At 38.7% G+C, this 24,065-nt stretch overlaps 2 protein-coding genes across 5 annotated transcripts in view; one reads left to right on the top strand and one right to left on the bottom strand.

The window, feature by feature from the left end:
* On the bottom strand, positions 1 to 16,156 carry SLC25A40 (solute carrier family 25 member 40). Its single transcript, XM_010712596.3, has 12 exons — positions 16,032 to 16,156; positions 14,655 to 14,813; positions 14,271 to 14,389; positions 12,187 to 12,246; positions 10,973 to 11,079; positions 9,449 to 9,516; positions 8,897 to 9,021; positions 7,761 to 7,934; positions 4,849 to 4,958; positions 4,153 to 4,234; positions 1,848 to 1,928; positions 1 to 1,231 (listed from the first exon to the last, which is right to left on the bottom strand). The coding sequence occupies exons 3-12, from the start codon at positions 14,362 to 14,364 to the stop codon at positions 1,116 to 1,118; spliced, it is 1,017 nt and encodes a 338-aa protein (XP_010710898.1). The 5' UTR covers positions 14,365 to 14,389; positions 14,655 to 14,813; positions 16,032 to 16,156; the 3' UTR covers positions 1 to 1,115.
* The window catches only part of DBF4 (DBF4-CDC7 kinase regulatory subunit), a 14,867-nt gene continuing 6,862 nt past the window's right edge, over positions 16,061 to 24,065 (top strand). Inside the window, exons 1-8 of one of the 4 annotated variants that reach the window (XM_085227367.1) lie at positions 16,061 to 16,078; positions 18,916 to 19,088; positions 21,096 to 21,290; positions 22,123 to 22,173; positions 22,733 to 22,802; positions 22,955 to 23,031; positions 23,451 to 23,481; positions 23,707 to 23,749. In XM_085227367.1, the coding sequence (XP_085083493.1) occupies positions 18,921 to 19,088; positions 21,096 to 21,290; positions 22,123 to 22,173; positions 22,733 to 22,802; positions 22,955 to 23,031; positions 23,451 to 23,481; positions 23,707 to 23,749 (635 nt within the window). In that variant the 5' untranslated portion in view covers positions 16,061 to 16,078; positions 18,916 to 18,920. Of the gene's footprint in view, positions 16,079 to 16,323; positions 16,465 to 18,912; positions 19,089 to 21,095; positions 21,291 to 22,122; positions 22,174 to 22,732; positions 22,803 to 22,954; positions 23,032 to 23,450; positions 23,482 to 23,706; positions 23,750 to 24,065 lie in introns of those variants that run through there. The other 3 variants (XM_085227366.1, XM_085227364.1, XM_085227365.1) reach the window with 3 other exon arrangements.

Here is a 24,065-nt window from a genome sequence, read left to right on the forward strand (position 1 = left end):
TCTCAGACAACAGAGAGATGTTGTTGTTGCTATATTCCATGTGTGGCCCAAAATCTGCTGTTATGGCTTTTTGTCTTTTGGCTCTCTCTTCTCTTTTGACTATAGAAGCTCAAAATAAGGTGTAAACTTACTTTTATAGACACAGTGGGGAGGAACAGTGTCAAATGTCTATCACGGCAAGAGGTCTTGCCTGCACCATACGCTGTAAACTTCTTGCTTAATGTCTTTCCCCACAACTAAGGCATTTTCAGAGTGTGCACTGAGTTTTTACTAAGGTGAAACACACACTGGGATACCTTCATCAGAGTAGAATAAGACTGCTGTCTATGCAAACAATGCATGGGGAACGCTCCCTTGAAAGGAGCCTGCCTGTCTTGAAGCTTTTCTGGGATCTTCAAGGTGTTATGGGGGGTCACAAACGTGAATGTTCTGGAATGTTCCTTCAACACACCAGCACAGCTGGTTTCAGTGCCTAGGTGCACTTCCCAGTAAGAGCATGCACTAGGAATATTGTCTTGAACTAAAAAGCTACTGCAGCATCTGGCAGTGTATTCACAATGTTCTCTGGGATTCTAATAGCCACTATGTGTTTTATCCAGCTTGACTTGAAACACTTCTTGTTATAAATAAACCTAAAAATCAAAAGTATCCATTTGCACAAATTATGGAGCTGCAAATAAACATTTACGGAATTGAAAAGGTATTAAGCAAGCTTAAACAAATCCTTATTGAATTTACTCTCTATCAGCCTCCTTATGGAGATGTCCCTTCCTTGGGCTACCTACAGTATTGTCTAAACATTATTTTAAACATCCAACAAAATATTTAGTCACACTGAAGACTAAGAGTACCAGTTGTTATTCTTCATCATTCTGGCTAGGCTTATTATTTTTCCTTTTTAATCATCACTGAGGAACAGTCCAAGTGCCTTTTTTTTTTTTTTTTTTTTCCCTCTCTTTGTAGCAGCAAGAGAGAACTCAAAAAATTTTCAGTAACTATTTCAAGGCTTTGTGTTTTTCTTAAGGGGAAAAAAAAGCCAATTTATCCTTTGTGAAACAATGAAAAAATGAAGTTTCTCCATGTATTTTGACTTAATGCAATTGGATGAATGAGACTTAAGGATGCTGGTTTGTCTTTTCATTTAAATGTCTGAAGAAAGCCTTCCCATATTCATACGTGCCGATCATTATGGCGCAAGAAGGAGCAACTTTAAACAGCCGTGGAGTAATACCTGTCCAGAAAAGAAAGGAAAGCATTCATTCTCATCTGTTTTCAGATTGAATCACTCTTGTGCCATTAAATGGTCATATTATATTGATTCCAGAATATAACACTGTAGGATTGGGATGTTCTTTGCGTCCACGTTTCTCAAAATACCAGTGTTACTGATGAGAGATGTTACCATGGTAAGGACATTATGCCCTCATCTCTGTCATCTGTGCAGCCTGCCTGACTGAAGCACCTCCTATTTCTGCCTGCTTCATCTCCCCACAGAGGTGGAGTAGCCCGACCTGCAGGCTGCTATGCTCCAGGCCAGCAGAGGTGGCTATGGAGCCAGGCTGGGCCCTCCCTGCAGCATCAGTGCAGAGCTGCTGGCAGAGGAGGAGCAGAGGCTGGTAGCCTCTCAGCTGGGAGAGACATTCAAGAAGACAGGGACACGATTCTCTCTGCATGTGCGCATTCTGTTACTTTACAGTCTGTTCCATTACTGGCAGTGTTCACAAAGATGGAAATACATAATTTATGCATGCTAATATCTAACAATGTTAACAATGTTAACAATGTTAACAATGTTAATAATCAAAAAACTTTAGTGTGATTTTTTAGAAAGATGTCAAAAGATTTACCAGCAAATAATCCAGCAATCCCTTCTTTAGCAACAATTTTCCTCATAACTGCCCAGGTAGACGCACAGTCCCTCTGTGGATCTCAATGGAGTACAACAGAACAGTGAATTAAACAGTACAGACAATGCCACAGAAAAAAAAAGATTTTTAAAAATCAAATGTTGCTTTGGATGCAATGATAAGCTTCAATTTATCTTAACTTGTAATTTATGTATGTACATATGAAGTTATTTATATAGAATGTTAAATTTATGCAGTATGTAAATTAATATTGAAGTTAAAATAGCACAACACAGAAAAAGATCACAGTAATGCCTACAGTAAATTCTACAAACAGAGACAATATTTGCTACTGGAGTAACTGACATAACTGAAAATATTGCATAACGTTCAGATGAGCTTATCTCACTCCAGGTCACCTTATACATGCAGCTAAAAGATCATTTTCAAAAGTGAACTTGTGTTTTATGGTAAGCTGGATCTAAAGGTGAGTTTTGAGAACTGATATAATGAGTCATAAGAATGAGTGTAATAATTAAGATAGGACGCTTTGCAGATTTTACCAAAGTTTGAAAAGTCTAAGTTGATGAAAATCATCTCACACCCCCAAAGTGTGTATGTTTGAGAAAGCATGGATCTATGAGATGTAGGCTGCAGGCCCTGGTATAGATGATTCAGATACCACAGACAACTGCACCAAGAAGCCATCTGCACTGCAGACATGTCCAACTGCTTTAAACAGAAGAGTTGTTTGTGGTACTTCACTCTGCACGTGCTGTTTTCCTTGATCTATAATATGGAAGAAGCTAAGATCTTATTTTTTTAGATAAAATTTCATAACGTGTATTTATGAGGAACATCCTACAGCATCTGGAAGCTGTGATGTATTTTGGCAGTAGTAGAGAAACTGTAGATGCATTGTGAGGATCCAGCTCTGACAACAGCTCCATTTGGAAAGAATGCAACCAGTACCAGTTAGAGATAACCATACTGAAATTTAAAACATATATCTAATTTGTATCAGCCAAATAAATATTAGGCAGCTAACTGTGATTCAAAGAGGTGTTAGCAATGAATTCTTACATTCATCAGTACAAGGGAAGAATCGAAACACGGTAACAATTTATATTTGACTTTATAAATCTTATGCAGTTCTGCAAAAGAAACATAAATGTCTTTCAAGAATTACACCAGAAAAAAGGTATTTTACCTAAGAGAATAAAACCTTATGCCAAAATGTGATCAGTGTGTTTTCATGATATCTTTCTGAATGAGTGCCTTTAAATGAGCTTCTAAACAGAACCTCATGTTTGGTTACTCCATCTTTCTATTCTTATTTAATCTTAAAGCCAGAATCTAACTTGTGTTCAGGTTAATAGAAGTCCCTCACTGATTCAAGTCCCAGGTAATGGAAAGCTATATTTTTACATACAACTTGAATTGCTTGAAAAACGTAGTGGCGCTCTGCTGAACAGAGAACAAAAAGAAGAAATCCCTTTGTCCTTTAAAATTGATGGGGTAATTACTGACATGCCCTCAAAAATCATTTCTTTGAAATCACACACACAAAAAAAATGGTTAAAAATACATAACCTGAGCAAAGAAAGCACTTTTTCTGTAGCCTAAACTCTAGCAAAAAAAAACAATATTTTTATTAAATAAAATGTGTTAAGAGTTACATGGCTGTTTTTGTTTTCTAGTATCAACTGGTAGTGAATGTGCAAACATTTTTTCATGTTATTCTCATCAACTGAAAAGACTTTTTCAATAGAACCCAGTTCACATGGATGTTTTATAAGAGCTGAAATATTTCCCCATTCACATAGGGAATGTCTGTATGTTGGCAATCAGTCTGTCTTACTGTAATTGTTCTGGATTTTCTGTTTGTAATTTATATCACATATTACTATGAGTTGTACTGTACTCACACCCTTGTCCCTCTGTATCATTTATGAGATACTGTTTTTATCTCAGGAGATAAGTATTATTGTACGAAGTGTTTCAATGTGGAAAAGACAAAAATGCTTAGTGATATCATTCTTAGGGAAACTGAAGAGATGAATATTTAAAGTGCCTACCAAAAATCCATAGACCCAAGCATTATGTCTTGTGGTTTTCGTTTTTTTAATTGTGGCTAGAAGAACCAGCTTCACTGCATATATTAAACACATGGATTATTATTAAACAGTTCTGCAGGAATTGCTGAGCAATCCAATCTAAAGGGAATTCTGAGTGTTCGGCAGCAGACGTGGTTAGCAGACAGGTTAAAGACAGCTGTTTAACAATGTTATGACCTGCAACTTACTTTGTGAAGTCTCACTCTCCCAAATTTCAGTCTGCCTATGTGTTTTCACTACGTCAAATGGCAGAGTTACGACAGCTGCGATCTATTAGGAAAAATCAAGCCACAGTTCTAGTGTTTGTTAGATTACCAACAAGTAAAAAGTCATAAAAAGCTGCACACAATTTAAAAGCACGTGATATTATTGAAGTCTTGTACTTCAGAACACTTTGAACTGTTCAGACACACCTAATCAGCTTGAATGCCAAACTGTGTGTGACTGAGGTAGATGCACTTCAAAACATACATCATGGTGGGAGGCGTTTGGCCTCTTTTCACAAGCAACAAACAGGACCTGAGGAAATGGCTACAAGTTGTGCCAGAGATTTAGATTAGACATAAGGAAAAACTTTTTCTCTCAGAGAGTGGTCAGGCACTGGAATGGTTACCCAGGGAGGTGGTGGAGTCGCTGTCCCTGGCAGTGTTTAAGAGGCGTCTGGATGGGGAGCTACGAGATATGGTTTAGTGGCTTGTGGTAGCAATGGTGATGGGAGGATGGTTGGACTAGATGATCTTGTAGGTCCTTTCCAACCTTGTGAAGCTATGATTCTATGATCATTTCTGAGAGAATCATGTATAGCCACTTCACTTGTAAGTAGATAAATAGTTGATTAGTGACGATAATAAAGAGCAGTAGTAGAAACAAAAATGTGTACTTACAGAGCCCGATGCTGCTCCTGCAGTAAAAGCAATAAAAAAGGTTGGTTCACGTGCACCAGCACTCTTGCACATCATCTTCTTGAAACGTTCATAATTATACCAGTACACTGCTATGGTCATAAAAAGCAAAACCAAAAGAAACAAACCTTGTACTACAACAGATTTGTATTTAGGTTCAACTTTTTTATCAGTGACAGATGTAAGAACTCTACAGTAGTAATAGGATCAAAGGGAAACCAAATTTGAAAGGAAACCAGAATTGTTCTGACAGCCCATCCAGTTCACCTTATCTCCATACACATATTCCAAATTTCATATGATACAAATTAGCCAAATCACTTTGTCATTCCCATAAAGTATCTCCTATCCTAAAACAATCTAACATAAGCAGTACAAAACTCATAGATCAGATTATTTTAATGTGATAGTCTATAAATCAGAATGGAAGTTTCTAATTATTTTCCATGTTTTCAGGGATATTTCCTATATTTCATAAATCTTGGTAACTCTACAAAAATGTGTTCCATAGAAGATGAGAGGTTCCACAAGGCTGTCTCATATTGTTTTGGACCACCCTATATAACATTTAATTCTGACATAACCAAGAAATATGGCTTTGCTCTCTGGAATTACTGAGAAGAGACTTGCCTTCCACAGTCCTCGCAGAGGCTTTCTGAGGAAAAACTTTCAGAAGTAACATCTATTTTTGTTCTCTTCTGCTGCAATAAACTGTATTCTTTCTACTTTAATGAGTTTTAGTTAGAATGCAGAAGTTACTGAGCTGAATTACGGAGTACTTTCCTGTGCAGTTGGTCAAATACATACTGCAAATGAGAGGTGTGCACTCTAAAAGATAGCTGTGACTCATTCAGCACTGAGTTCTGCATCTTGTGGCAGTGCAGAAATATCAAAGTATTTTCCTGCTGTGGAAACCAAGCTTCCAGTATTTTGCAAAAGTAAATTAGGCTGTCTCTCAGAGATTGGGAAAGCTTACTATTGAAATATATGTAACCCTAATTTAGTGTAAATTAAATCCAAATTTAGGGCATGTGCAAGACTCCCTTCCCTCCATACATTTCACATGTATGTTCTCTGCAACATTGCTTGATAACTCAACTGCTATTGTTAATCCAGCTCTTGTGCTACTATCAGGCACCCACACCTTGAGGTTTATGCAAGTCAGTTTGCTGTCCAAGGAACATTGCGGAAGCATATCATTCACACTTGGGTTAACACAGTGGGACTCTGTGCTGCGCTGCTAACATTGTCATTCTGTGCTACGTGAGAGTTCTCACAGAGCAGCTGCTTTCTAATACAAACTGTTACACTGACTTCAATTCCTCTAGAGAAAGCTAACTGCAGCGAAGGTGGGGACTGCTGTAAAAATACCAGAACTCACGATGCTGTTGGTGTATCATTCAAAGAGAAGGCTTTAAAGGAACATAACTGCAAAGAGAGTGCTTATAAGGAAAAATATTCAGAAAACACATTCTGAAACATTAATCAGGATTAAATACTCATCATTTATATCATCAGCTTTGAGGCTTGGATACAAGCATGTGAAAAGAGTAGAGAGCACACACATCACCTTGGTTCCCTCCCCTTTGTGCACTCTCATACCAAACTCTCATACCAATACTCATTCCACTCTGTTAAAAGCACCAGATGGAAAGACAACTGGCTTCTGCCATGTCACTACAGTAGTAGAGCAAGAGTTTCTACTTGTAATCAGACAATAAGAACGAGAAGAAGAATTTTAGAATCCTTTTTGAAGCTCTAAGAGAACAATGCATTTGGCAGACAGAGAAAATGAGTGAATTGCAAATAAATATCGGACAGGAAGCCCTTTAAGCAAAAGATGAATTTTGAATACTGTTCTCTTAGCCTTAAAGAAAGTGTTTGTTCACACATTCAGAAGCCTTCCTTATCATATAAAGTGAAATTAAGTTTCATCAAGGAACAGCATATTCTTAAGATGGAAATGCAGCAGAAGGACTTTCTTTAAATATCTACCAGTAGCAAAGCAAAAGAAAAAGAGTATTATTCATACTGAAAACAAAACACCTGAAATAGCAGTTATGTAAGTTACCAGAACTAAGTGCAGCTCTACGCTAAATATCTGAAAACGGGTTTGAAGCATTTCTCTGGATCAACACAAGGTGTTAAAAGGTGTAATTCCTGATACCATCCAAAGGACAGAGACAGCCTTAAAAACAACTGCTGCCCGATTATTCCCAAGTGCCCTGACAATAAAGGGCCTCAAAGAAACATGGGTTTTAACCATTGGCATTAATAATTTGGAACACCGTCCTTCAGCACTCTTGTCCAATTATTTCCAAAGCTCAAGAGACAGCAGAGCTTTAACAAAATTGGACAACAAATGATCTCCTTTGTCCCACTTATCTTAAAGTATAGCACTGGGTCAGACTTTTCTTGTAGACTTTCAGCTTTGAAGCTGCACTGCCAAGTAGTGCTCTAGTTTCATCCTTTCTGGAACAGTTATACAAACTCATTCATCTTGCTAGCAAACATGCCCGAAGACACTAACTACTGTGTCATCCTGTCTTTGTACATTTTTTCAAGATCAAACATCAGAACACATATACAGAATGTCCCTCTATAAGGAAATAGCCAGTATACCTATCGTAGAGAACATTTCCTACAAAAGCCTTAAAAAACAGACATTACGTAAGACGGAACAGTCTAAACATAGGGAAAGGGAAAAGTAACACTGAACACAATCTGACATCCATAAACAAAATTACAGACAAACACTCAAAAGAGAACAAGTAAATCTATTCTTAAAGCTAATCATTCTTGCATAATAACATAAAAATACAAAAAAATATGCAAAGGAATCATGAAAAAACGTATCTTACATAACGTAGACTTTCATCTGAAATAAACCCCACCTGAGAAAGGTACATCTCTCAGGACAGTGGTGCTCCAGCCTCTCCATAGTGAAAGCCACCCATCTCTGGCCACTTTACTTCTGATGCTCAAGTGCAGTTGCTTGTAGGACAACGTGTGATACTGCATTCTAGTTCTGATCAGCTCCAGGGGACTCACTACAGTAACTGAACCAACTGAAAATGAGAAAAAGGTGGGGTTTTTAAAAAATCAAGATTTACAAGTTACTACAAGTAACATTTCCTGAACATTAGAAATTAAGTCTCACGTTGCCTTATATATTTGATAAAAAGAACCATAGAATGTCTTGGGTTGGAAGGAACCTTAAGGACATGTAGTTCCACCTCCCCGGCCATGAACATGGACACCTTTTCTATATCAGGCTGCCCAGGATCCCATCCAATCTGGCCTTGAATGCTTCCAGGGATGGGGCATCCACAGCCTCTCTAGACAACTTTTTCCAGTGCTTCCCCATTCTCATGGTGAAGATTTTCTTCCTAATATCTAACCTAAATCTACCTTCTTTTAGTTTAAAGCCATTACTCCCTGTCCAACCACTACACTCCCTGATAAAGAGTCTCCCACCAGCTTTCTTGCTGGCCCTTTTTAAGTACTGAAATGCCATAATGAAGTCCCTGCAGACCCTTTTCTTGTTTTTTTGATTGAACAAGCTCAGCTCCCTCAGCTTTTCTTCACAAGAGAGGTGCTCCAACCTTCTGATCAGCTCCGTGGCCTCCTCTGGACTCAGTTAACAGCTCAACATTTTTCTTGTGCTGGGGATCTGAGGCCTGGACGCAGTAGTCCAGGTGAGACTTCACAAGGGCAGAGTAGAGGTGGACATCACCTCCTTCAATCCACTGGCCACACTTCTTTTGATGTAGCCCAGGATAATATGACAGCCAAAATAAATCACATCAGTCCAAGTAAGAGGGTTATATTACTGAAGAAATGGTGGGAAAATGTAGTATTCCTTCCTATGCCCAGCTCCACGTAATATTACCCATTTTTAAAGCCACAACAAATTCGCTGAAAAGAGAGAAGAATGAAGGGAGAGAGAGAGGAGAGGAAAAGCAGAAGAAATGAAAACAGAATACAGATATTGTATTTCATTTTTCTCTCTAAACGTGAGACAACTTACATCTGCTGAAGGAACCTGCAACAAGTGGAATGTGGTCATTATCTTCTCCTAGTCTAGACCTCAGAGCTTCACTCAGTTTTTCATAGCAGGTAAAATAAATTATTGTGGTAGGAAGGGCCATTATTCTAAAATATAAGAGAGGGAATCTGAATTAGTACAAGGAAAGCAGGAGAATAAAGTCAGCCATCTTGTATGGATATTTGCTTGAGTAAGGAAACACAATTGTGAAATAACTGTGCTATTAGTAACAATCTAGGCCAGCAAATATCACAGACTAACAATCTCAAACAATCAACACAGATCCTGTGATTCGATGATGCTACCAATGGGGAAGTTACAGTACACAGGATACATCTTCTAAAGGCAAAATGAAAAGTTTGATGTCCCTGCTTAAATAGTGAGAATATACCGCAGAGGTTGCAAAAGAAATAGCAAGTTCTGGTGGGAAAGATACTGCCTCCAAGTGTTTCTGATCAAACTGATGACACCATTATCTTCAGATGTAGCAAATTTTTTAAAATCACTTATTTGTCTAAAAATGAAATTACTTACAGCGTTGGGGAAAGTCCACTCCAGAGAGATTTAATTCCCTCTATTTGAATAATTTTCACAAAAGCATCCTAAAAATATAACCAGGCAAAGAGCAATAATTAGCTGCAAAGCTTTTCTTTAGAAGTGTGTTTCTAAAACAGCTCATGATTCTAAGATTGCTATTTTGTAATTGCTTATGATAGCCATCAAATTCAATTATACAAGTAGTTCCTCTGAGACGAGCAGGAATATTTGTGCTTGAAATTAACTATTTTCTTCCATCTTTACAGGGCCAAACTAGTAAGTTTGTAAGTACTAGATAACTGACAGCCCTGTGAATAAGTTATCTTCAGAACAAATACAGCAGCCACAGCAGCCAATCTTCCCCAAAACTAATGACTAAAATATTTTTTTTAGTAAAGAACAAAGTTTCTAGGCATGAAATAGCAATTCACTCTTGATTCTTTGATACATTATTTTCCTGAAAAGTGACAAGACATCTGCAAATTGTATATGATATATGATATATTTGGAAGCTTACAACTTATCACAGCTGCCCATACGTTTCCCAGGCCACTGACAGCAGAGGAACACTGAACCTTGATGACCAATGAATTGAAAACATCTTCAGGAGATAAATTCCCTAATATTAGGGAACTTATTTTTCTTAATCTTTTGGGAGGAAGAGGCTGAAATTTGACAGATTAGAATATGGTCAAAACCAGGCTTTACTACAGGGCCTTAGAAGATACTGAACCTGATAGGTTACAAAAAGGGCTAGCACTAACATTTTGTTTTCTTCGAGCTTCTTTTGTCTTTGTTAGTTCTGGACATACACATTCAGTGTTCATAACGCTGAATCAAGAAATTTACAGTCCAGGAAGGTACAGATAAATGACAGGAGAAACGATGCAACAAAATCCAGTGTCTGAGCAGCAAATGTATGTATCTTACTAATGGTATGGACAAACATATCAGAACATTTGAATGGTTCTGGCATGGGCAAACTACCATGGCTACCATATTTTTCTCTACTGCGCTGTTTTATGAAAGGACATCTGACGATATGATAGTTATTCTTCTTCATGAATTATCTTGTTACTGCAAAAATGGGCACATCATAATATCAGTTAGAAAAGTAAGTGATTTTCTAAAAATTATATGATAAAGTTAATTGAAATATTCAGACAAGTTATTAATTTCAATAAAATTTGGTCATGGTAAAACCATTCAAGGAGCTATTTCATGAACACTTCATTCTTCTCAAATATTAAATTCTGAAAAACCCTTGATCACGTGTGTAATATAATAGCAGTCCAACAAGAAGCTGTGCAGCTGCTCTCTTACTCATTTTACCAAAGGAATTTGCATTTTCAGCTAAAGAAGGCATCATTAATCACTACCTAAACTACGCTGTGTAACCACATGAATACCCTCTCAAACAACAGCAAAAACTTAAATAAATAGATAAATTTTAAAAATGCACAGTATGCCATTTAAAAATGTTACAATGTACACCTTCATATAAATATGAAATGTCCTTACCAATGTCCCTTTGAAATGCCCATTTCTTTTATAGCATGCCTTGCCATCTCCATTCTCACAAACACACGTGTGATCCATCTGGCCATTGGAGTATACAAAACATTTTCCTAATAAAACAGTGTACAGAAGTGTAATTAATGCTTTTTAAAATGATTGTTCTTAACCTGCAGCAATTCCAAATTGGATATAGTGGTGAGACAGATTTATCTCTGGTTAGAAAAATAGAGAGAAAGTAGCTTTGAAAAGTCAATATCAACAGACCAGGTAGAAGGAAAGAGAAAACAAAGGTACAGGGAAAAAGAAAACAAAGGTATCCCTCGCAGTGCCAGAGGAAAGGAAATTGCCCTCACAGGCTCAGGGAGACATGCTGTGTGGCAGTGCCACCTGCTGAAGGATAAAAGACAACGACACAAGTCCTGAGTGTCACCTTTGTGCTTTCTGAATATGTTTCTGACTTTCAAATCTCTTACTGAGCTTTCAGTGTATCCGTGTTATGGATGGAGGTATTAGATCTAAGGCAAATCTATATTTGCATTTGATCATGCTCTCTAATTTTTATTTCTTCTACACCGTGTACTTTGAATCTGCTAAATAAAATACTACTGCCATTACAAAAACATACTGAGTCCCACACTCATTTTCACACTTTTGAAGAGTTTAGAATTTACTAAAGTACCAACAACAAGCATTTTACTTTTTTTTAATTTATGTCAACTCTTACTGCAAATACTTATTTCCATATACAAGAAACTTCTACAGCAGCCATCTCTTTTTCTTTTAAATCTCATTTATTAATGACAAGTAAATAGTCAAGTCTTTGAGCACAGAATGTATTAATCTATTTAGAACCCAGGTAACAAGACTTAGATAAGACTTTTACTACTCTTTTTCAACTTTTTTTGGATTCTGGAGGAGAGGGACTTTGACTTAACACAGTGATCACATAAGCCCCTTATCAAAATATTTAGTAATGTATTAATAGCTTTTTTTTTCTCAATTGAGTAATATTTATACATTCTTCCATACTGAGAAAGAGATCAAACAGCCTACTTTACATGAAACTGATTCACAAGATTTTTTTTTCCATTGTATCTATACAAACGTAGCTACTGAGAAAAAAAGAAAGCCATTGTGCTACTCAGCACTGTGACAATTACCGGCTAAGTGCGACAGCAAAGAGCGAAGTGCGCCCTCAACTGCAGAACACTGCTTACCTTTGGGGAACGGATTGCTTTGGGCTTGCAGTCGAGTTTTGACAACATCAAGAGGAGTTACTAAAATGAAGCAAAGTAGTCATTTAGAAACACTTTATAACCTGAAAATGTAGAAGTGTGTACATAATTAATCAGGAACTTTTACAACTTTTGTTCTTCTGGGGATGGGAGATAGGGAAGAAGAGTGAGAACTATTTTACAATGTAATCAGCCAGAGGGGGAAAGCAAGCAATCACCACCACCTAAACCCACCCAACCTATACATCCCCTATTTGTCATTTCTAACTTACTAACAGTTGCACAAAGAACTGCTTGGAATAAACAAAGCTCACAAAAAAAAAAAAAACACATTGTGCCAACTTGCATGAAATTATTAAAAGCTGTGCTACTCTTCTCTGGCTGCTAACTTTTTACAAATGGCATACCAGAGAACTTCAGATTTTGTCCTCAAGCACGTAAAAAACCACAGCATTTTCTACACATTTATTCTTTTTCATTAAACAAATCTTAATAGTGATGTTCAAAAGAAAACAAACAAACAAACTTTAAATTTGTGACTACTTTCCTTCTTTCCTCTGTGTAGAGCAGATCTAAAACTTTAGAGTTGTTGAGAAGTAAACGTAGGCTTAGGGAACATTTTTTTGCTTCCCATCCAGCACTTGAACACAACAGTCCTAGACATGCTGAACACTGCAGTTGTTTGTCAGCTGGACCGCTCTCCTGATTGCATTGACTCGGGGCTTCAGTCAGTTACCTACACACAGCAGTGCCATGCGAGACTCCAAGGTATCCAAAATATCTACACAATGGACAGATATGACACAGAACCTACAATTTCATTAAGTAGCAGCTGTGACTAGGTCAAATAACCCAGCATGTGTATACAAGGTGCTTGTGCCCAGGCAAATATTTACTCCTTAGCTCTCCGTTGATGACCATCTGCTGCTCACATTTTTGTGTCTAAATGCAGGGATCTTGATGTGACTCTTGTGGCTCATTTCAGTTATATAAAATTTGGCTTTTATTATCATTTAGCCAATTGCACATAACTCTTCCTGGTCCCCCAGGTACCACTTCAGAAAGGAAAAGGTCTCCTTATACCTGCTAAGACCTTGAATACCAATACCTTAAACTAGAACCTTATGCACAAAGAGTTGAAATACATCTTGGGAATTCTAGAGGTCCGATGTAGCTTTGCCTACTACTTTACCTAATATCACAGGACACACTGTGTAATGACAGAATGAATAGACTGAATTTGGCAAGGTCCTGGTAAGATCCTAATTCATAAGAATCTGGAAGGTTTTGGGGGGAGGAGTCATGCTTAGAAAATTGTACATTTCTCTGCAGCTTAGACAGTGTTAAAAGTCAGAACCAAAGGCTAGCTTAAGGCAAAAAGTAACAGAAATATGAAGAATAAGCTTGATGAGCTCCCAGAGATATGAAGCACTGAATCTAAACGAACCAGTGCCTCCTTAGGTGCACATGGGAAAGGAGGTCATGAGCTAGAGGACTGAATAAAAGTAAAAGCTCAATTTCACAGATTATCTGCAAGTTTGAAAGACCTTACAAAAAAAAATATCCTTAAAATTGCTTAAGGAAACAAACGATAAAATGCTCTGATATTGAGTACAACAGCATAGCAAGTAAATTGATGTTACTACTGCAGTGGTAACATGAAGAGGACATCTCACGTCACGGTGTCCAGCCTTACAGGGTTTCCTGGACTGTAAACTTTTATTTAGAATTTATTTTCAAGTGGCAGAAAGGATGGAAAATCATTTTTATTGTTTGTTGTTGTTGTTTGTTTGTTTGTTTTTCCAGAAAGCAAGTAGTGAAAAAAGACAAAGGAAAAAAAGTTTAAAATTACTCTTATTTTCAGAAATAGTTAAACGTTATCAGGGAGGGTAAAGATTTCAATTAACCACCATATTTGATATAATTAAAAAAAAACAAAACATACTTAATGAACATATTAGCAGAAGTTTACAAACCACATATATGCAGTCAGCACACTCCATCAAACCAAAGAGCAATCACTTTGCAAAGATTTTCTCTGTAGCAAGCTTAATAGTTTGCCTTACCAAACAATGATGTAATTATAGCTCCGCAGCAAGAGGACACTGCCTGCTGAATAGTGGTTGTTTTGCTGAAATTACTACTACTCATCTCAGCCATCACTTTATCCCCAGAGAAGAAAAATCTGTTAAGGAACAGAAGAAGTATATTGCAAGACTGTGCTTACAACTTGCAGAAAAATCAAGTAAAAAAATATTTTTAATTTTTACTAATGCATTACATATAAGCAGTAATGTAAGAAAATATAATATAGGGAATTCAGGTTTTTGGTTTTGTGGGGTTTTGTTTGTTTGCTTGAAATTAAGTTTTCTAAATAACAGGAAAACTTCCTAAACTTTTTAACACAAATTACATGATACTTTACAAACCACATTAAATATGTAACATACCTTACATTTTTGCTGCAACAAAGGCCTTAGGAGCATGTCAATGATCTGTACAAAGGTAAATGCCCTGCCTGCAGCCCATACACTGCAGTAGAGCAGAGCACTATGTCCAGATCCCCCTCTTGCTTCTGTCGTTCCTATGTGAAAATCCAGAGAGGTCTCCTGGTGAATCCAAATCACAGCCTGTTGGTAATGGCTTCCTGAGGAATTTCCTCAAACAACAAGCAGTGACTGACTGGCATTAATGCTACTAGTAAATATTAATTCCTTTAACAAATCCTGCTGTGCAGTTTCATAGGCAAGAACTCAATACCTTAGAAATGTAAGCACAGAATCTAGAAATAAGGAGCTAACATAAATCTAGGCAGAAAAAGAAAACAAAAAGAAAAACAAACAAAAAGCCAAACGAGCCCATTTTCAGGACACAAAATCCCCAAATGACTTAACATCCTGAGTTGAAGGGGATCCACAAGAATCATTGAGCCCAGCTTCTGGCTCCACACAGGACCACCTAAAAAACAAATCCGATGGCTGAGGGCCATACTTTTGAAAATGCACACAGATTTAATAAGTGCAGTTGTGACTTTATTAGTTTGTATTGATCTAAGCTTTGTATTTGATCCATAGGACAGGCTGGAAAGTTGGATGAGGAGGAACCTAATGGGGTTCAATGATGGTATGTGCAGAGTACTATAGCTGGGAGGAATAACCTTATGCTTCCGTACAAGTTAGGGGCTGACATGCTGGAGAGGAGCTCTGCAGAGAAAGACCTGGGTGTCCTGGTGGACAACATGTTGGCCATAAGCCAGCAGTGTGCCTTTGTGGCCAAGAAGGCCAATGGTATGCTAGGATGCATTAAAAAGAGTGCAGCCAGCAGGGTGATACTCCTCCTCCACTGTGCCCTGGTGAGGCCACACCTGGAGTACTGTGTCCTGTGCTGAGCTCCTCAGTCCAGGGAACTTCTGGGGAGAGTCCAGCAGTGGGTTGCAAAGATGGCTGGGAGCATCTCCCTGATGAGGAAAGGCTGAGAGACATGGGACTGTTCAGCACGGAGAAGAGAAGGCTGAGGGGGATCTTATCACTGTTTGTAAATACCTAAAGTGAGGGAATCGAATGGATGGGGCCGGGCTCTTTCTAGTGGTGCCCAGTGCCAGGACAATGGCAATGGGCCGGATGATCTCTAGAAGCCCCTTCCAATTCTGTGATTCTGTGAATGTTCTGCTACGTTCCCCGAGTTTAAAACGAAAGATGAGGCGACTGAGCAACGCGCACCAGGACTCGCCCCCCCGACGCCTCCACGCCATACTAACGTCTCCCACCACGCATTTAGGACCCTGCGGGGCTGAGGCACTCCCCCTGCCGCCGCCACGCCCTCAGTACCGTGCGGGAAGCCGCAGCGCGTCTTCCCGTGTGAGGAGGGCACTGAGGTGAGGCGCTGCCTCAAGGCGGGCTTCCCGCCCTCGCGGCGGCCTCTTTTCTCCTCCCGTCCCTCCGCGCTCCCCTCACCCCGCCTGACGACGCCTTCCCGCCCTCCCTCACGCCGGGGCGGGGCTCGCACGCGGCGGACCGTTGGTAGCGCGCGGGCCGGGGCGGGCGCCCGTGGGCCGCGGAGCGCCGAGGCTCGGCCTCGTCTGCCGGGAGGCGAAGGGAGGGGGCGGCCGGGCGGTGCTGCGCCGCGGGACGGGGGGGGCTGAGGGAGGCGTAACGGTGGCGCCGCGCCCGCGGGGCTCCCGGCGGGAGGAGAGGAGGATGTGAGGCCGCGGGAAGATGAAACCCGGCGCCGCGGAGGTCACCGACAAAGGAGCGCGTCCCCGTAAGTGGCGGGGCCGGGGCTGCTGCCGGCGGGTAGGCCTGCGGCCGGTTTCGTTATTACGGCAGGGTAGCGCGCCGGCATTCCCTCTCGGCGATTTTGCCCTTTCGCTTCGCCCGGCGTCGGGAATCGAACGTTAAAAGCTGAATTGAGGAGGGACGCGAGCCGGCTGCCGTCAGGCCCTGCCCCGCGCGGCCCCTCCATGGCCAGCGCCGTGCTGCCATCCGCAGGGCGCACGAAGCGCAGCGCGGCTGCGAGCGGTGGGCGGCTGAGCGGGGAGTGCTGCTGGCGCGGTGTTTCTAACTGCTGCTAACTGTTAGTAACTGCGGGCCTTGCGTTACGGCTAGCGAGTTCGGGGCGTGTTTTTCGGTGGTGATTGCAGTAATGTTTGAGGTGCCGTGTGTGCTGGGTGTAAAGCGGTGTTTGATCCCTTCAGAATTTCTCTTGCCCGTCTGCTCATCTGTGCCTCAAGACTTCATCCTTCTCTCTTCAGCTTCCAAATAGTTACGCTGTCCAAAGCTTCCACGCTTCCTGTTTTCTTCTGCTTTCTCAGATTCTACCGAATTAACTGCTCTTCCTGCTTTGCTTCTACGTGTTCATAACCACTACTGGGAGAATACAGCATCAGTGGTGGCTTTGCTCCCCCGTTAAGGCAGTTTCAGCAAAGGAGAGAATGCGTGGCAGAGGGACTGTTTTGACTCTAAAAGATGCCTGTTCACTTCCTGCGGCAGCCCTCTGTCCTTTCTGAACTTCTCCAAAGGAGAAGTAACCAGGGGCTGACCGCAGTCACTGAGGAGAAAAGTGGTGTAAAACCACCAATATGCCAGGCTTGGATGATTGAGCCTCCATCATAGGTTGTAAAAGGACTCCTGGAATGGATGCAAGTAGGAATGGTCGCTCACACTTGAGTGCATTTAGGATCCCTCAAAGTATTCCTCTTCTGTGCATTAGTTCCTTCAGAATTTCATCCCTCTGTTGATTGTGTCCTTTGGTACATACGGTTTCAGTTTCTTTTTATTTTCTACCTAGCTGCTGGTTTGGGGTTTATGCCCCATAGTTCTTGTACTGAAATAAACTATTCATCCATTATCTCTGCTCTTTTTAATTTTGTTTATCGTATTTTCCTTAAGTCACTTATTTTGCTCACTGACCACCTATTTATGAGAATTCCACATGCTTTTGATAATCTTTTTTTACACTTTTTTTCTCTTTCTTGGTTGTAGTGTACACACACTGCTCCTCATGCACCTTTTTTCCTCTTAAAGCTGCACATGTTATTTAAGTGTGGCGATTCATGAATTTATATAGTGGTAAAATAAAATTGCCCAATTTCTGTTTTTTAGCAATTTCTGGTGGATTTTTTGTTTTTCCTTCTTTTTTTTTTTGGTTGATACTCAGTGTACATACAAGGTTTCTCTTCTGAAATGAGACTTAATTCTTAACCAGACTGATTTATTTTAATTCTTTAAATTTCCTTATTTAAATGTCTATTCTGACAGACTTGAGTGGATGGTTCTGAGTTGATCATTGGGCTTTTAATTCCAGTACCTGAAGGAGGCCTACAGGAAAGCTGCAGAGGGATTCTTTGTAAGGACAGGTAGCGACAGGACGAGGGAAAGTGGCTTTAAACTGGAAGAGGGTAGATTTAGACTTGATATCAAGAAAAATTTCTTTACTGTGAGAGTGTTAAGACACTGGCATGGATTGCTGAGCGAGGCTGTGAATGTCCCTTCCCCGGCGGCATTCAAGACCAGGCTGGATGGGGCTGTGAGCATCCTGGTCTACAGGGAAGTGTCCCTGCCTGTATAGCAGGGGGTTGGAACTGATGATCTTAGCGGTCCCTTCCAACTCAAACCATTCTATGGTTCATTCTACGGTTCAGTTGCTGTATGTTGTCTCTTAGTTTAAGAGAAAAATTCAAAAGGACAGAAGGAGTGGTTGTAACTACAATGATTCTGGAACTTCAAGCAGACTTCCTGAGTCTCTGATGGGTGCTAAAAAATTAGATAAATAGTACGATCTTCCTCTCCTATTTTTTTCTTTTTCACTGGCTTTTGACTTGTTTTTGTTCTGTTGCTTCTATACGAGTTCCCTTTTTTCTTAGATGAAAAAGTGAGAGGCCAGTCTTTTTCCTTTAAAATAGTGCTCTTGTGATAATCAGTGACAGTAGCAGTAGTATATGTACTGTACTGTGGAGATGGGAAATGCTTAGCAAAGTGGATGAGAAAATTGATGGTGTTGTATGGCAACTGAAATAAAAAATCCATTTTAGGACATGATTTAAAAAAAAAAAAAGCAACTTCTAAGGACTCTTTGTTATTTATGTCTTGTTTTTGACATGTTTAACATGTAGGTCTTTATTAAATGTTTTTATATTACATGGAAGCTTGCCTTCTTTCATTTTAAAAAAGAGAATCCACATTTCATACAATATAATTCTTTTTTTGGCAGCAGATGAAATGCAAGCAAAAACAGAAAAAATAAAATCTCTGAAGAGCGTGAAAAAAGAAGTAGGAAAACCAGAGAAACTGAAATATAAACCACTCACTGGAAAAGTGTTTTACCTCGATATTCCATCAAATGTGATCTCTGAAAAAATAGGAAAGGATCTTAAAGATCTAGGAGGGGTAAGTTAATGTTCAAATGAAACTGAAAGAAAATCTGCATCTGGGATGGCTATTCCATGTACTGTGCTTCTGCGTTTTAATGTTACATTTATTTTAGATGTGAAGGAGTTTTATTTTTTTAATGTTATTTTAATGTTTAGTATAGATAACCAGCTTATCAAGAAGTTGTTTTCGTGGGGTTTTTGTTTGTTTTTACTAGTAGCTGTTTTGCTATCTGTAGCAGAAGTTTTTATCATAGAGGTTTGTTTTCAGCTGATGTTTCATTTACTTAGGTTTTTATCCAAGTGCCATGAGAATGATGAACCCCAAAGAGGTTAGAGGAAGTGTTTTGCGTATATTTATGGAAAGTCTCATATTCTTTTAGCTCGGTATGGGTTATTTGTTAAGATTGTCTTTTGCTTGAATGATTTGATAGAGTTTGTATGCATTTAATCGAATCATATATAAGATAATTTCCCAAATTTTCTAATACATTTTATGTTTAGAGGCTACTTAACTGAAAGTGTAATGGGAGAGTGATTTGACTTTTTTTTTTTTTCCCCTCAAGTAAGTACAGGCTGAGGCTTATAAAGGCTGAGCTGGAATATTATCACCTAGCAGAGGGAGGAGATATGCACCCCTCTTGGCATCCAGGGCAGGTTGTGGAGAAAGAGCTGAAGAAAGAGCTTTTGTGTGGTTGATGGGCCCAAAAGGATGTAGAGAGGAACAAAAGGTTTTGAGAGATTGCAGCAGAACATCAACTCCTCAATATCATGGTTGAAATGTGAGCTAAATAGAGGAGCAGACTTAGGAAACAGGACCAAAGTGACTTGAGATTTCAAAAGCAAACAAACAAAACCCAACAACCCCTCATTGACTTCTTGCTGGCTTTCTTTTTTCTCTTTTTTTTTAAAGGCATTTATTCTTTAAAAGGTACTTTGGGGCTCTTTAAACAAAAAGATTTGCAAAGCTAATTCCACTTCCATTCTGGATTTTAACCTTAATGTTTTGATCCTTCTACTGTGAGCAAACAGCTGTGAAAGCCACATTTTTAAGAGCAATACTTCGGCCCATTCTGGTATCATTATCACAAAAATGGCTGATAGGGCTTGGTGTGGTAAGGAGCAGCAGCAGGAAATTGAAATGCTCTGTAATGTCAGCAGTCCACTGAGATGATCAGCTCCAGTACTGGAACAGGCTGCCCGGAGAGGTGCTCGAGGTTTCCTCTGGAGATACTCAAAGCCAGCAAGAAATTTTGGTGGTTAAAGTTGTGTACTACTTTCATAGTCAGGTTTTTACACTTTCAGCTTTACCGTTTGACCTCAATAAGGCATTTCAGTAAATGCTTTCTGCACAGAGCATGTTAATGAAAATTAAGTATTTGTATTGAAATCATAAATTCTGATGGGGGAAATACAGCATTTTCATACTCACTAAAACAAAACGTATTACTCTATTCAAGCTTCTATGCTTCTGAGAAGCGTTATGAACACTGTAGGTGTGAAATGGCATAACTATCATTTCACAATAATTTCATTTTTCTGTGGTTCTGAAATTCATTGTTATATCTTCTTGTAAACTGTGAATTGTGTTTGCTTATGTATCTGTGAGCTAAATTTAGCTGAACGCTTCGTAACTTCTGTTAGATTACATAAAATGTGGTTTCCTTTGAATTATTCTGTAATTTCTCAGTGCACAAAGTATTACAGCTCAATACATCAAGAAATGGTAATAATCAAAACCAATAAAAAAAAAACCAACTTTGCTTTGCGTTAGAAAATCAGAAGTGAAACTATAAAGCTTTTGACTGGTAAGATCTTACTGCAGTTCAGTTGTCATTTTTATATATATAATAAAAAAAAAATATATATATATATTTTTTAAATATCTTCCTGAGAATTCTGTTTTGTGAGTATAATAGATTTGTTTGGAAGTTTTGTCTCTCTTCTTCAGTGCGCACAAAAGCAAGAAGGGAATTATTAATCTGTTGTCCTGAAGTAATAATTTGCTTTATTTCTTTTTATTTAGAGAGTGGAGAGTTTTCTTAGCAAAGATATCAGCTATCTGGTGTCCAGTAAAAAGGAGGCAAAATTTGCACCAACTCTTAGTCAGATATCTCCAGTTCCTAGCCCAGAGTCTGTATGTAATGGAGGAAATGATACATCTCATCCCAGCAAGCGAAAAGATCGACAGGATGGAAGTTCATTTAAGGCAGCAGATGCAGTAAGTTTCTCTAATAATAATCCTGCAAAACAAGTACAGTCTGGGAAGTGCACTATCAGAATTTATCTCCTGTCTTGTTTTCTAACGTTGTTAATGCAAATACCCCAGAAGTAGTCTTCGGTAGTTCAGTGAAATAATACAGTTGAACACTGTGTTATCAGGGTTTTTTTTTTTTTTTTTTTTAAATTCTTAGATGACTGTGTTAATTTCAGCAGTTAGTTTCTGAGTTTCTGCAGATTTACCTGAAGTCTGTTTCATTGGCAAGTTTAATACCCTCTCTATCCTAGCTTGACACTTATTTAGAAACATAGGTGTGGGACAGTCTGTGTGTTGGTCTTCGTTGTACCGAGTGGCTGAGGTCAGCTCTTCTTGACCATAACCTGGATAGGTGAAGGCATGTTCATTACAAATGTACAGAATATAGTACAAAAGGAGCTACTGATGGTAGAACAGGCAGAGAGAATTACGGCTGAGGCTGTAGTTACATTCATGGCTGGTAGCTAAATTTAGCACAAGTTCAGTTGAGGAAACCTCATCTTTTGGTGTATCCCACAGGCTGCTCATTCGCACCATCTGTCTTGATCCAGCACTTGACATTGCTTCAGCCATTCAGTGACCTGCTTTGATTGAAAACTACTTTTTCTTTTTTCCCTCTCAGAATGTATGAACCCCAACCTTGTATGAAAAATGAAAATTCATGAAAAATAACTATGAAATAAACAAAAGGAGACTATTGCAGACTTTTGCTAGTAACAGTTTTTTAATTTGCCTTACCTTTTACTTTCTGAAATGAAATCTAACTTGCTATGAATGTATTTCTGTTCTAATATAGGTACGTTTGAGCAGAGGAAAATCCTTAGCTGAAAAAGCAATCAGAGAGCAGGTAAGCTGGGTAACCCATACGTTTGTACTTGAGGAATTTGGAAAACAAGCACTAGTAAGAATGATGGTGGTCTAAGACAGAGGTGTCTCATGGGTTGTTCAGGCAGAAATTGGGGGATGGTTCTAAGCAAAGCGCATGTCAGATTGTGTTTTCTGGGTACTTTCTGAAGAACTGAAAGCCTTATGGTCTTATAATCAATATTTTATCAAGATTGTAATTGTAGCTAGCATTTGAGAAGTGCTTGTGAAATTGAAGTAAATGTACAAATGTATTGCCTTCAAGTATTAGATACTATAAAATATGACAGTAGAGAATGCTCTTGGCTTTGTGAAACGTTAACTGTAATCCTTTGATAGTGAAGTGTTGTGACGTGGAGATGGAGAAGTCAGTTGAAGATAGTTGTAGTATTTTGGCAGGAAGTACATAAACAGTTTACAGTTGGATCTCAGCTTTCATAAGATAGTTTGTATTATAAGATGTAGTATATTTTTATTTATTACATTTTATTTGACCTACTGCTCAAGATGAGAATTTCTTTTTATTTCTTTTTTTCTAACAGGAATTAATCCCCTCTGGTAGCATGCTGTCCAATGCTTTGAGTTGGGGAGTGAAAGTACTTCATATTGATGGTAAATATCTTTGTTTGGTGAAGCATAACTTGTACTAATAACACTGATTTCTTTAAACTTTTTTGAGTTCAAATTATTAAAAATGATAAATAACTTCAAACATGCAAAAAATAAATTCAGCTGAAATATAAATATAATTTTCTCTTTGCCAGATGTTAAGCATTATATTGAACAAAAGAAGAAAGAGCTCTACCTAACCAAAAGCACAGGCAGTTCTTTTAAAGATGTGGTAAGTGGGTTTTTGCCATTTGTGAAAGTTAATTTGATTAAATGAAAAAAGGTAGGCATATTAAATATGGCCTACTGTGATGCATACAGATTTTATTTTAATCAAGTCTTGCTCCTGTTCTGTTTTTCACTGACTAGTATGTTTAATGAATTAATTTTAAGATCATAGCCTCAATGACATCATTTGTTTTTGCTATAGTCTATAAATAAGTCTATAGTCTATAAATAAGAGCTGCTTTAGGAAACAGGACTGTATTTATTTCCTGGTGAGCTTGATTTCTACAAAAATTTATCACAGCTGTGTATCACAAGTTACGATTGTCATAGGGAGACTCTCATGAGTTAAAATCAAGTCTTAAGATAGAATGTGAAATAAAATTTCTGTGAATATTATACTTTTCCTCCTTTATTTTTCAACAGGGAAAACAAGTTACCACTCAAAAGTCAAAAAGTAAGTATTTCAATATGTGTAGAGGTTTTGCTGAACTTTCTGAATGGTTAGAAACAGATCAAGTATAAAACTGTCTTCTAACTTGTAAGCCTAAGAAAGAAGGAGTTTGTCAAAGCATGTACATAATGAGTTCTAAAATAATGCCTATCTGCCCAAGAACTTATAAATTTGCTAAATGAAGCAAAGTATTTCTCTTTTAATGTCCTTTTTTCCTCCTGTGAGCAGGTAGGCTGAAAAACCCATTTGTGAAGGTAGAAGATAGAAGTCGGTGAGTGTTCTGTGTGCTTTCAATGTAGTTTTCAAACTGAGAAATTCAGAACATGTTGTATGTCTTGATGGGCTTGCTGACTTTAAAGCCAGACATTTCCATCTCTGTGTGGCCTGGGTAGGTATCTGTGTTTAGCCTTTGGATGAAGTGAAAGAGGTATTAGTATGGTTGGAAATGTTTGGGTTGGGTAGTAGTCATGAAAAGTTAATGTGTAGCAATTTGTAGATCAGGCAGGGGGATTCGTCTCGTTTATTTTGTTCTTTGAGCCAGACGAATTGAAAGGAGGAAGCCTTGAAACTTTAAATCTTGACATGTT

This window comes from Meleagris gallopavo, chromosome 6, assembly GCF_905368555.1.
Source record: "Meleagris gallopavo chromosome 6, MGAL_WU_HG_1.1, whole genome shotgun sequence".
In the NCBI taxonomy this organism is placed as follows: domain Eukaryota; kingdom Metazoa; phylum Chordata; class Aves; order Galliformes; family Phasianidae; genus Meleagris; species Meleagris gallopavo.